Source organism: Notamacropus eugenii, chromosome 3 (assembly GCF_028372415.1).
Source record: "Notamacropus eugenii isolate mMacEug1 chromosome 3, mMacEug1.pri_v2, whole genome shotgun sequence".
Taxonomy (NCBI): Eukaryota; Metazoa; Chordata; class Mammalia; order Diprotodontia; family Macropodidae; genus Notamacropus; species Notamacropus eugenii.
This window is the reverse complement of record NC_092874.1, coordinates 488,760,524-488,774,594: the sequence shown is the minus strand read 5'-3', so window position 1 is coordinate 488,774,594 and position 14,071 is coordinate 488,760,524. Positions and strand designations below refer to the sequence as shown.

The following is a 14,071-nucleotide window of genomic DNA, read 5'->3' as shown; positions in this document are numbered from 1 at the left end:
CTGTTGTGGCGAAGTTAGCGGAGGGTTCTTCCTGGCTGCCCCTGTTGGGCTGGGCTCTCAGGAGAGCTGAACTGTCTCTGCTTCGGGCATTTGCTCTTGGTCAGTCTGAAGGCTGGTGGACACGCAGGCTCCAGATCAAAGCCTCTGTCTTCTCTGTCTTCATCACTTTCTGATTCTGTGTGGGTCACACAGAGGTGTGTATATGTATGCATGTGTGCATCTGCACATGTGATGATTTCAGCTATCCTGCATGAAATGAAACTACTCCAGGAGAGGTTCCCCAGAGGCACCTCATAAAGAGTAAAGAGTGTGGGGTCATTTCTTGTCATGGGTATTTTCTCAGGCGGCTGGCAGACAGGATACTGCCATTGGGGAGAGGAGAGGGCCATCTTCAGCCCCTAAAGCTCCCAGAGCTCCTATCCGAGGGCACTGCACACTTGGGAAAATGAGACAGAGGGTGGTCTGAAGTAGTGGTCTCTGCAGGAGACCCAGCAAAGAAGGGATGGACCCTCTTGATTCTGTTGGCCAGAGATCTGGAATGTGTCTGGCATGCTTCTCACCCATCCCTTAAATTTCCTTCATCACCCATCTTTGGCCTTCATTTCCCCCGCATACCCCTCTGCTCTGTGGGTAGGTGGTTCAGTGTCTGTGTCTCTCAGGTGGTGAATGTGCTGAAATCCCTGCTGTCCAGTCTGGACACAGTGAAGAAGGACCGTGAGCGTTTGGAAAATGACCTCAAGGCTGTGACCTTTGATATGAGAAGCCAGTTTCTGTCGGCGTTGGCGAAGGACGGTGCTATAAACGAAGAAGCCCTCTCTGTTACGGAATTGGACCGTGTCTACGGGGGCCTCACGAGCAAAGTTCAGGAATCACTGAAGAAGCAGGAAGAGCTCCTGAAAAGTATTCAGGTGGGTCTCTGTTGGGCTGTTCTGGCCTGCCCGTGCTCCTGCAGGGCAAGTTACTGGAAACCAAAAAGCTGGCAGAACAGATCTGAACAGAAGGACCTGCTGTGTACAAAACTTATATAAAAAAAGGAACACAGGAAGCCCAGCCCCTTGGTCCAGGTCCCCTATAGTGGGGGCAGAGCAGTGATGTAAAATCCCATTTTGTTTTGGTAAAACCAACTAAATAGAACTTTCCTTCTCCAGAAAACCTGGCATCTTAACTTGTTTTGGTTAGGACTTGCAGAAGGGCAAGTCTCCCCAGTCCAGAGAAGGTTAATCGCTACAAGGCTAATCCGTTGACTGTAGGCTTGATATGGATATGACCCAGTGAGAAGGTTGGAATGACTTTGGATCGTCAGCATTTCTGAAGCTTTCTGACACACGCAAATCAGGGAGAGTTGGGATAGTGTGAACTGGTGTCTAAGAGCTCCATGTGGGTTAGAAAGCCAGGCTTTACTGTGTAAAAGGGACATAAAACTACATTTGCTGGAGTGATGAAAATTGGCTTTTTTAAAAATTTTATTTATTTTCAGTGTTCTACATTATGACCATATTATAACTACCATATAACTTAGATTTTTTTTCTCCCTTTCCCTTCATCCCCCTCCTCCCCCCTTACCCTCCTTCCTCCTCTAGACAGCATACAGTTTTATATAGGTTCTACACATACATTCCTATTAAGTACATTTTCATAATGGTCGTGTTGCCTAGAAGAATTAAAATGAATGGGAGAACTCATAAAACAGACCAAAATGTATTACAAAAGAAAATGATCTGCTTCATTCTGTGATTGAATTCCACAGTTCTTTCTCTGGATGTGGGAGGCATTTTGCCTTAAAAGACCGTTGGGAATTTTCTAATTCCTGGCATTACAGTGAAGTTCTAAGTCTGCCAGAAAAACTCTCGCACACTGTGGTCGCTGCCGTGCACAGAGTTCTCCTGGTTCTGCTCCTTTCACTCAGCATCAGATCGTAGAAGTCTTTCCAGGCCTCTCTGAAGTCTTCCTGTTCATCATTTCTTATGGCGCAGTAGTATTCCATTACATTCATATACCGTAATTTATTCAGCCATTCCCCAGTGGATGGGCATCACCTTGGTTTCCAGTTTTTGACCACCACAAAGAGGGCTGCTATAAATATTTTTGTATATGGGGACCCTTTCCCATTTTTATGATCTCTTGGGGATACAGTCCTAGAAGCAGCATTGCTGGGTCAAAGGGTATGCATATTTTTAGGAAATTGTTTTTTTTATGTGTGTCAGGAGGTACCTGTTTGGAGCTGATGTAGTTTGACTCTCCTGCCTTAGCCCCTTCCCCGGGTCTCCTGGCCTGCCCTTCCCCCTCCCCTCCCCTCGCCCCCCAACAGCGAACCTTTGGCCAAGGCTCACCTGAGGTGGTGTCCCTGAGTGGCAGTGGTTCTGCCCCTCTTGCAGGGGCACTGGGCCCCATTTGCTGTGTGGGGATCTCCCTAGGGTCTGACCGAAGTTCGATGTCTTGCCCCAGGTCAGGCACTAGGTGGGTGAACAGGGTAGTGGGCAACTTGTGCTAACTGCTCTGTCTTTTGGGCAAGGTTTCACATCAGGAATTTTCCAAGATGAAACAATCCAACAATGAAGCCAATCTGCGAGAAGAGGTCCTGAAGAATCTGGCAGTAGCCTATGACAACTTTGTGGAACTTGTCGCCAATTTGAAAGAAGGCACAAAGGTAAGGGTGGTCAGTGGAGCTTTGGGGTGGATGAGCCTAAGGGTTCCTGTGGCCCTCCTGCTGCTCTAAAAAGGCTCTCAGGCTCTCAGAGGCCTAGTCCAGCTTGGACCTCCTTGGAGACCTTAACTCTCAGTCTGTTCCAGCTCAGGGTGGGGTGCAGTCAGCCTCTTTTGTTCCTTCCTGTTTGCTTCCTGCTTTGGCCCCCCACCTTCTTGTTGAAGGATTCCTTACAGGGTGGGTGGCCTTCCCAAGGCTTCTGTTGGAGGTCTCAGTGGTGCCCACATCCGGACAGGTCACCTGTCTGGCTTGGAAAGCAGGGGAATCGGGGTTCAACTCCCACCCAATCTCCTGTGTGAGCTGGGGCTCTCAGTAAAGGGGTCCTTGGAGACCCTCCGTCTTTGATTCTAGGACTCAGGGGAGAGGGCTGCACTCTCTCTGTCATCTTCAAGGGCCTCTGGTGCACAACCTTGTCAGAAGAAGAGCCTGATCAGTGTCAGCTGGCACAGCCTCGGGCGAGCTTGCCTGAGGGTCACAGGGCAGGGCCTCTGATCCTCAGTGGGCGCGGCCACTCCCGCACTCAGAAATGTTAACCTGGCATCTGCCCTCTGCTCCTAGTTTTACAACGAGCTGACAGAGATCCTGGTGAAGTTCCAGAACAAATGCAGTGACATCGTGTTTGCCCGGAAGACAGAGAGGGATGAGCTCCTTAAGTATGTGACCCTGGGATGCATGGGTGTGGGTGTGCGTTTAAAGCATCTGTGTGTGCGTTTGAGCATCTGTGTGCATGTGTGTTCGAGCATCTGTGTGTGCATGTGAACATATGGGTGCATATGAATGTGTGTATCTGTGCACACATGTGCTTCCCCCTGCTGATCCCTCTGCATTTGTATCCCTGCTTGTTCTGCTCTGCTGAGCCCATGGGGCAGAACAACTGGCCCAGCCCAGGCTGACCGCCTGCCTCCCCGGCTGCTCCCACCCCTAGAGATGGCCGTGTTCCACTTGGGGATGTCTCTGACGGTCAGGAAATAACTGTCTTCTGTCTCTTGTTCTTTGCTTTGCCCCCCTGTGAGTCTTTTTCCTCTTCGTATTACAACCTCCCTGTGCCCTTTGCCATCCTGGTAACCCACCTGCTTTTCGAGTTCTTCTTGGGCCTGAACAGCTGTGATTGGCCCTCGGCAGAGGACATGGGACTTCTCTTTTCTGTCTCTTGTGACTTGAGACATTTTGGCTGAGCTTACCACCCCACTGAGACCTCCAGATTGTTTTTAGGTGCATTGCTGTCGAACTGTAACCCTGGGCTCCTCCTACTTGGGTTAACAGAAGTCAGCTTCCCATTTACCCTTGTTAGATGCCCTTATCTCAGATTGGCCTCCAGGTGTAGCCAGACTGTCCACCATCTGCAAGTCTTACAAATATGCCCCCATACCTTTATTCAGGCAATGATGAGCCAGCCCAACCCCCTGGAGCCCCCATTCAGTGTGTGATTGGGGTAGGAGAGTCTCCTTTGGAGGTCCTCCTGCTGGTCACCGTGCTGGCTCTTATAGGCTGGCCACCTTCTCACTTCCTCCAGCTCTTGGATGTCCATAAGGAAAGACCTCTGTTGGACAGTAGGCTTTGTGGGAAAGGCCCAGGTGGTGCCACACTTCTTATTTGGGGTGTTTTAGACCCACGGTGCAGGTTCCACTTGCCAGGGTGTTGTGTTCGTCTGACGCTTTTCATGAAAGGACAGATGATCTCTCACCCCTTTCAGGGTCTGATCCTTTCCTTCTTTCAAAGGGATTTGCAGCAGAGCATTGCCCGGGAGCCCAGTGCCCCGTCTCTCCCAGCCCCTGCCTATCAGACCTCTCCTGCGGCCGGGGGAAATGCACCACCTCCTACGCCAGCGCCCAGGACCATGCTGGTGAGTGACTGCCTCCTCAAGGGCATTTAGCCTGGGCCTGACCACCCATCTCTGTGTTTCTGTGCAGCTATTTTCCTTATAATACTGTGTGCTTGATTCTGAAAAGGGGTCTCAGCTTTCTCAGACAGCCTGCCCAAGATGGCCAGGACTCCAGCAAAGGCATCCATATGGTTGGCTCCTTTCTCCCTAGTTGATCATGAGTGGGTTGGAGGAGGAAGGGTCCTCTCTTGTGCCTGTTCTTTAGGGTGTTCACTAATGAATGATTTGTGGTTTCTCATAGCCTTCTAAGCCCCAGCCTCCAGCTCGCCCTCCACCTCCAGTTATCTCAGCCAATCGTACTGTGTCTGCTTCTACTGTGTCTGGGACTCCTGCTTCTGCTCCAGCTCCGTCCCCGACACCTGGGCTCCCTGCATCTGGCACAGCCCCCAGTGTGGCCCCATCTCAGGCCCAGGGACCACCATACCCCACCTATCCTGGATACCCAGGGTAATGCTCCCAGGATGCTTAGGGCTTGCTGAGGGTGGACTGTAGAGCTTCCTTTGGGGGAAGCCTCAGGAGCCAGTCTTGGGCCCATCGCCCCTCTGGATGGGGTGAAAGGGTGGGGTCACCAGCGTCTTGTGCACCAATGCCTCACTGATGCCCTTTGTCCTCCACAGGTACTGCCAGATGCCAATGCCCATGGGCTATAACCCTTACATGTATGGCCAGTACACCCTGCCTTATCCTCCTGTGTACCCTCAGAACCCTGGACAAGCACCCTACCCAGGACCTCAGCAGCCTCAGTACCCGTTCCCCCAGGCTCCCCAGCAGCCTCACTACCCCCAGCAGTAGGGTGGTGGAGAGGAGGCTTGGCTTAAGGTTAGGGGGAAATGCGCAATATGCCTTCTACAGATTAGCTCCCCTAATGTACCGTACTGTATCCTATGGACCCGTCTGTGTTTCAAAGGCCCCGTCGGATTGCCCTGCTGGGCTCTGCAACATGGGACAGAGGTTAGAGCTGATTGGCAGTTTGTTGGGAGTGGAGGGAGAAAGGAAATTGGAACTGGAGATGTGGAAGTGGTCCAGTCACCTTCTCCAGAGAAGGGGTGATGCCAAGGCATGAACTGGGCAGAGGAGAGGGGTGAACACACGGGGTCTCCTTTGGGTTTGCATTTTTGATTTAGTTTTCAATATATTATTTTGTGAAATAATCAAAGGCTTGTAAATCTTATAACTTAAAAATAAATGACTTAACTGGGTTTTTATTATGCTTTGTCATTAATTCTCACCATGCCTTGGTCTGTTATTTTGTGGGTTCCACGTTGGCCACACTGGGTTCAGGCCCACTCTGAGCGGTGTGTGTAGGCTGGGGCCATTTGGGCAGAGTCTTGGTGGTGGTAGAATGAGGCGTTAGCCAGCAGAGTCCTAGAGAGGAGCCTCTAAATCTTAAAAATAACTTTTTTATGTAGAAGGAAAATTATTAGTAGACTTTGACCAGAATACCTTATTTAGCTCTTTTTCATTTGGTGTATTGAAAAGTCTTCCTTTCTTTGACTGTACTTTTAAATCCAAAGGAATTACTTGTAAAATTTGGTTACTCCCTTGGACTCCATTTTCTTTCTACATGAAGTCTTTCCTTGTCCCCCCCTCCTGGGAGATGGGACGATGCGAGGGTGCAGGGCGCCTGGGAAACAGGTACATGAGCACTTTCTGCCTCTGGAGCAGGCAGGTAGGCAGGCTGGGGCTTTGGCATCTGTGTCAGGGAGCAGTCTCAACAGGAAAGGGCCCTCATTGTGGCCCATAGAGCAGGCCTCGGGAGGAACTGGTAGTGCTGGAGGCGAGGATGGAGGGTCCTTCCAGGGACCATGCCAAAATACGCTCTTTGCAGGATGGATTTTATTCCAAAGCCCATGAGTGTACTTCACGTGTATTTTCTGTGACAGTACAGCCTAATCTCTTTTTTGTAAAAGGGTTGGATTGATCAAAGATCTTGTTTATGTTGTCTGAGAAATGTGGAAAAATGCGATGTCACTGGAAATAGCTTTGGATTGTGTGGAATTCAGAAATTCTCTTGAGGTTGACTTGTGCCTTGTCAGAAAGGTCTTAAGTCTTAGCTTCTGGCTTGTGGTGATCTGATATCAGCAAAGGGGAACGTGCCTTTTACTGTGGGGAGTGGCAGCATCGCAGTAGATAACCTCGCAGAGGGTAGTGGGACTGCGCCAAATTGTTCCTTTGCAAGAATGTTCCGTTGGGCCAGGCCAGCTTTCACGTGAGGGCTTAGAAAGGCACTCGACACATTCCGTTCCTGTGTCTCCTCCCAAGAATGTTGGTGACCCACCTCCTGGGTCAGCAGAGGCCTGTCCACAGTGTGGCGTGAGCAGCGTCTGCTCCTTAAGGACAACATTCTCTCTGGTCCCACTGGGTTCCCTGAGCTCATGGGGCTGGAGAGAAGCTGACTTAGGAAGAATTCCATTCATTAGGGACCTGGCTGACAGTTGGACCCTTATCAGCTGGAGACCCCCTAATCACTGTTACCCTTCTTCATGCCTCTCACGCTGAGTCCAGTCGACCCCTTGTTTTCCCCTCCTAGACTTGCTTACTTACAGAAGAAAAGAAAAGGGCAGGAGACCTGGAGGTGGGGTCCAGGTCTGAGTCCTGGTTGGCCTTGTTCTTTGTCTGGGTGACCTTGACCAAGTCATTATGTAAAATGAGGGCCCTGAGCTTGTCTTCAAAGATCCTTTCCAGCTTGAGAGCTGTGACCTGTGAAAATGAGATACTGGAGTGGTCCACTCCCTTCTCCAGTGTGTCCCCATTTTACATGAGGAACTGAGACTGATAGGGGTTAAGTGACTTGCCCAGGGTCACACAGCTAGTAAGTGTTGAGGTCAGATTTGAATTTGGATCTTTCTGACTCCAGGCCTAGTGTTCTATCCATGGTACCACCTAATTACCCCTTTTTCTTTTAGGAGGGGGACCCTAAATTCTGTTCAGACTTTGGGGATCTTACTACTTCTCCAGGAGATCTCAAAGACAATTATTAGTAGTTCCTTGTGACTTCAACAGGGAAGCAGCTTAAAGGATTTCCAGTTAGTTGCCTCTGTGATGCTTAAGTGGGGTTGTCCATTCTAGTGATGTCTCAGTCTGTTGTTGGATCGCTGGTGCCATTAGTTGAGATGAATCCCCAAACGTTCTCCACCCCCTCCGCCCAGCATCTCCCATGTCCCCCGTACTAGACTTGTCACTTCATTGGTCTCTGTTCTTGTCACTAACGGGGCAGAGTTTCTACTTATGTTATATCCAATATGTCCTAAAATATTTTTCTAATTCCTCTTCTAAATTAAGAATATTTTAAGACTAAATGCATTTATTTGCAATGTATATATTACAATGTAGTTAATGTATTACAAGATGCAAATGAAGGAGAGCACAATCTTGTCATTTGTAATTAATGTGTAATCCCAGATACTGTTGCTGGTTGGGAAGTAGCCTTTAGATTGGGGCCAGATACAGCAGAGGGAGATGAGGCTCATGGGGATCGATGGAAAAAGAATTCTATTTTTAAAGAAAAAGAGTGTTCAGGCTTTGTTGCTGGCTTGAAATTTATATTTTTTAAAAAAACAATCCTTTCTTACCACAACAGAGACTTCAGATTCCTTCCTCAGTATAAAAATTGTTGGATGTTGGATTATATTTTTATTGTATATCTTTCTTTTAGGGAGATTATAAAGAAATAAAAATGTTCCAATGACTGTACCCTAAAAATAAAAGTTGGAAGATTCTTACTTATCCGTATGATGAATTCTTATTTCATGTTAACTTGGAAGCATTTCTTCTTTGTTCATCCTTCAGCTGTATAGGTATTAGTCAGTCGTCAAGCATTTAGTATGCATTTACTATGTGCCAGGCACTGAGCTAAGCATGGGTTGGGTAGGGTAAATCCAGTTCCTGCCCTCAGGGAGCTCACATTCTAATGGAGAAGACCCATACAAGCAATTGTATACTGTGGGAATTGAGTGACATCCTGTTTCACATCTGGGGAAGTCCTGAAACTCACTCCCTCCCCCCCCCCCAAAGTCCCCAATCTTTCTTTCAATAAGAAATCAGATTACCTGATCTTACATTCTGGTTGCAATTGGGGGCAAATATAGGGTGTAAAAATCTTTGCAGAATCTCTTTGGGGTCCAGTGCTTACCAAGTGCCTGGTTTGATTGGTTGTGCAGCTATACTCCTTGCCAGTAAATCTATGTGTTCAGAACTTGAACCTTTGTTTCCTCAGTTACTGCAAATTTCACTCCCAATTATTCCTCTTTGGCAAACCAGCCAAGATGGAGGAGGAGGTTTAAGGGCCCTGGGACAGCCTCTTAGAACTCCCTAGAGCAACTCCAGTTGACTGAAGGACTTCTTTGCAGAGCACTATCCTGGAGGTCCAGCTCCCTCTGGTTCTCAAATTCTTCCCAGCCAAGATAAGCCTTGACAGTATTGGGGAAGTAGATAGCTCTGCAAAGTCCCTTTTAAAGGAACAAGGCAAGCCTCCTCACCTGGGAGATGTCCTCTTAGGGAAACGTGAGTTCCCTCTGGAAATGATGGGATCTGTAGCAGCATACCAATGGGAGCTCCCCCGGAAGAATTTCTTTAGGCTTGGGACCTGGGAAGTTACTAGTTGATGCAGAACGATCAAGGAGCATGCTATCGGATAATGTGAAATTTGGTTTAAAACTAAGAGATTCAACTGTTAATTTATTTTGGCTCCATTTCGGTACTTTTCATTGTTGCAAATTGAAAGATATTGAAGAAAAAAAGGAACTTCCAGTTACTACAAACTTAAAGGCTTTGAAATGACTTTTAGAAAATTGTGTGCACTAATCTTTTCATCAAACCTTCTGTGGGAGATAAACCAGTAACTGGGTCTGTCTTACTGTTTTGTCTGTTTTTATGTCTCTGCAAGCTCCTATGTAGTCAGCCGGGTTACATATAGCTGTTTGAGGGCCAAATGCTCATACCTAGGAGTAGGGAATCCCTTTTTATCCCTTTCTACCCTTCCTGTGAACTTCTCAGGAAACTCCCCCCTTTTCTTGGGTCTAGTATTGTTTGTAGATTCTGCTACTTTGAAAAATTAATAAAGGAAACATGCAGCTAGCCAAAAAGACTGCTATAAAAAGTGGCCGCCTAAGAGTTTAGAGCTCAGGGGACAATTCGTAAAGTTTCCTCCTTGAAACAGTTCTGCCAGCTTTCTCTTGTCTTTTCAGCCCTGGACAGGTTGGGATTACAGAGATACAGTTGGATAATCAGAGACAGGAAAGCTTTTTCCTGGTTTGTAGAAATGTATGACATTAACTAAATTGAGACTAAATATGTAGCTGACATGTATGCAGTATCCTTAAATTTCCAAATTATGCTAACTGCTAAAAAAGATCTTAGCAGACTTTAGGGTTTGTAGATTCAGGGTTAAGCACCTCTCCTCTTTCAGAAGTGGGAGACAGCTCTGAGAAGGGTGGATTCCATTGAGATTAACAGATTTGAGGAGCCCACCCTCTTCTCTTTATCCTTTCTAATAAGGCACTTAGCCGAAGCTTGACAAGTGATGAAATATCTTAGTGAGTTTAGGGAATAAGACACTGCTGACTCTGCTGGAGATACAGGGGAACAGCACTTAGACCTCCCTTGCACTGAAACAGTAGATTTGTTCCTTGGAAATTAGACAGGTCTGTTTTGGTGAAAAGGAGAAAGATGATTGATAGTTTGCAGTTTAGATTTACCTGGTACTTAAGAACTGGCTGCTATTAACTTTTTTCTAAATCATGAAAGAAGTTTTTCTTTAACTCAGGAAACAACTTAAAAGTAAGTAAAATTTAATGAAGGAATGGAAAGAGAGATTTGAAAAATCAAAACAAAGAAGGGTCCCACTCCCACCATTGTTTGGGCCCAGACCCTCTTAATAATGGGAATAGATATTCACAATATCTGTTGTGGGGAGGAAGTGACTAGGAACTACTAATGTCTAAGAACTTGCAAAGCCTTATTGAAAAGAAGGAATTGTTGAGGCAAACTAGAAGCAAGGTCACCAAAGGAAAAAGGAGAAGACCATGTATTTTTAAGCTCTTAAGATAACCTAAAGAGATAACAGCATTGCATTAACCGAGATCATGTGAAAACAAAACTGCTAAGTTACAAAGGAGTGAAGAGAAGTTCTTTAGGGAGTCTGGGATATGATTATTCTCTGAAAGACCATTTTAAAGGTTGTCTCCCAGTCTTTGGAAAATTCCCAAGCTCTTAAACAGGGGGTAGGAATTTGAGGCTGCCACTTGGAGCATTTCCCCATCTTTCACCCTGGATTAAAACTGAAAAGTCCCAGGGGAAGGTGTGAGTGTGGGGTTAGGTTATGAACACAAAGGGAATTTGATTTGGCTTTTTGGGTAATTTAAAAGGAAAATTTTAAAAAGTTACAGGGAGCTGGGACTGCTACCATGCTTCTTTGAAAATGACCTGAAGTTCCATTCTGAAACTAAATGGCATAATTGTGGTACAGAGCCTAATACAAACTGTATTTGCTATTTGGCATTAAGAAATTGATTATCTGTGTGACCTTAGGTAAGCTACTTCACCTCTGCCCCTGCCTCAGTTTCCTGATTTGTAAAGAGAGTAAAAAAGTAGCACTCACCTCCCAGGGTGGTTGTGAGGATCAAATGATAAAGATTGTGAAATGCTTAATTCAGTCCCTGGCATATGTATGGTAAGCACTATGGGAATGTTGACCATTGTCCTTATTGTTTCATCTATTGAACATAATTATGCCACACTGAATAACTCTAGACTGGGTTTTAGATGTGGTTAGTATAAAATGCTCAGAGTGGTAAAATAAGTGCTGTTCTATGTAAAGACAACTTGGACATACATTCAATGGAATTCACGGCATCTGACTAGTAGTGAGTATTTTATATACGTGGTATTGTGTATGTTATTGTGTTTCTAAAGTTTTTATGAAATTTGTTGAACTATGGCATTTAATGGAACTGGACTGGAAGAGAAGTTACTTTTCTGTTTCAAAAGTGCTGTTAGAGAGGAGGCTTCTCTGTTGAATTGTGACTCGTGCTGTTGAAAGAATGTCATAGAAAAGAGATATTTGAAAACTGTTCAATATTTAATGAGGCGTATTTTGTTTTCAAGTAGATGATACTTTGCTGTTTGTACAAAGCCTTTTAGGTATCTTTATCTGTAACGTCCCTTGAGACTTTGTATTTCAGATGGAATCATAAGGTCTTACAACCCCTGCTGATTGCATAGTGTAAAATTGGGATGCTGAAGTTTGAGAAAATCCTTGTGCAGTCTTGTCCTACTCTTCAGGATGCCATTTAGGGTTTTCTTGGCAAAGATACTGGAGTTGTTTGTCATTGCTTTCTCCAATTCACTTTACAGATGATGAAACCGAGGCACAGAGTGAAGTAACTTGCCCTAGGTCACAAAGGTAGTAAGTGTCTGAGGCCAGATTTGAATTGAGTAAGATGAATCTCCCTGACTCTAGACCTGGTACTCTAACCACTGTGCAACCTAGCTGCCCCAAATTGATGATCATAGACTTATTACTGCTAATCTTTAGAAAGAATTCCCACACCAGGAGTTTCCTTCACAGATCCATTTCATATGTAGGTATATGTTTTGTGTGCCTTTTGTTTTGTCATTTTTCAGTCATGTTTGACTTTTTGTGGCCTCATTTGGGGTTTTCTTGGCAAATATACAGGAGTGGTTTGCCATTTCCTTCTCCAGTTCGTTTTATAGATCGAGGAAACTGAGGCAACTACACAGCTAGTAAGTGTCTGAAGCAGGATTTGAACTCAGGTCTTCCTGATGCCACATGTGGTGCTTTATCCACTCTGCCAATTAGCTGCTGAGAAAACTGGATCCTTTCTCCTTCTCAAAGGAGGGGAATTTGCAAGTTTACTGTAATAACTGGGTTTTTACCTGGAAAAATATTTGACCCTCACTTGTAAAAAATTATGAAACTGTAGAAGGTGGTTTAAAGATATCATTTCAGTCCATTAATGGTATGTTTTGAGGTTGCATTTTTGAACCAACTTAAGTACAATAGATCTCAGATTCAGAGATTTCAGTCTTGCCTGAGGGATGAATGAATGGGCAGTACAGGTTGGAGGCTTACAGTAGCCAGAAGTCTTCTGGTGCTTTTAGTCAGCTATCATGTATTCACTGTGTGTGAAACCCCTAGAACGTGATTATTTTTAATTTCTAAATGAAGGATAAATGAAATGTCTTTATATTTTTATTCACTGTTAGCTGTTGCTTGAACTTAATAAAAATAGTAACTTATCCCTAAACTATGATTTGTGTAATTCTGCTATTTAAGGTAAAATCTCTTGGGATTGTAATTTAATATTGTTCTGAGTTTGATTTCAGATATGGTTGTTCAGAGTGCTTATTAATCTAGTACTGGGGCAGCTAGGTGGTGCAGTGGATGGAGCACCAGTGCAGGAGTCAGGGGGACTTGAGTTCAAATTTCACCTCAGACACTTGACACTCACTAGCTGTGTGACCTTGGGCAAGTCACTTCACCCCAATTGCCTCATCCTGGGTCATCTCCAGTCATCCTGATGAATATCTGGTCACTGGATTCAGATGGCTCTGGAGGAGAAGTGAGGCTGGTGACCTGCACAGCCCTCCCTCCCTCAAAACAAAGTCAAGTGCGAGTCATGTCATCATTTCTCTGATGGCGTGGTCTTCTTCGGCAACGAAGGACAAACACACATAATCTAGTATGTCATCATTCAAGGAGACAATGGCATATGCTACAGTCTGAGAACTACTATGGGTGGATGTCTGTGCCTGAGCTTGTTGGCTCAGTTTCCCCATGGTGGTGTTTCCTTTTTGAACAGGAACTTTCCTACCTGGTTAATTCTGAGCCTGGCTTTTGATACCCTATGAATAATGTGGAGCTTGCCTACGTGACTGCTGTTAAATATGCCTTGAACCTGAAATTAAACAGACCTAAGCCCTCGAGGGGACAAGTCTTGGTGTTGTCATAATTATGTTCCTCCTTTTCCTTTCATGGCAGACTTCTCTAATCAGGCAGAGGAACTGTAGACATTTGACTTATAGAAGTTTTTGTTGTAGTTCTGAGTCTATTAGGGGGAATTAAACAAAGTTATCTAAGTTGTAACATGACAGTTTTCTAATTAAATGGACTAGCAACTTTTGAGGAAGCAACAGGATCAGAATTAAGATACACACATGCATATACACATATGTGTGTATGTGTATAGATGTACACACATACAGGTACACATATATGTATATGTGTGTAGATATACATACTCACACGTACACATGTATGATTGGCTTCCAAATGTTTCTAATGGTAAATTCAGTCTTTGAGTATGGTATAGTAATAAGTTCTGAAAATTGGATTAAGAATTTTTACGTATAAAATTGTATTGATAATTATAAAGAAAATGAAATCCCTTTCCTACTTTGGAGTATCTGTTCAGTCAGGCCCTCATGGATCTTTTTTTTCTTTTTTTTAGATTCTTCCTTTAACT

The 14,071-nt window shown here is 45.2% G+C and overlaps 1 protein-coding gene across 2 annotated transcripts in view; it reads left to right on the top strand.

The window, feature by feature from the left end:
* Positions 1–8,312, top strand: part of PDCD6IP (programmed cell death 6 interacting protein) — a 31,779-nt gene extending 23,467 nt beyond the window's left edge. For both annotated transcript variants that reach the window (XM_072599244.1, XM_072599245.1), the window contains 6 exons: positions 660–908; positions 2,513–2,647; positions 3,263–3,357; positions 4,424–4,547; positions 4,828–5,033; positions 5,204–8,312. In XM_072599244.1, coding sequence (XP_072455345.1) covers positions 660–908; positions 2,513–2,647; positions 3,263–3,357; positions 4,424–4,547; positions 4,828–5,033; positions 5,204–5,378 — 984 coding nt within the window. In that variant the 3' untranslated portion in view covers positions 5,379–8,312. The remainder of the gene's footprint in view (positions 1–659; positions 909–2,512; positions 2,648–3,262; positions 3,358–4,423; positions 4,548–4,827; positions 5,034–5,203) is intronic.
* The last annotated feature ends 5,759 nt before the right edge of the window (positions 8,313–14,071 follow it).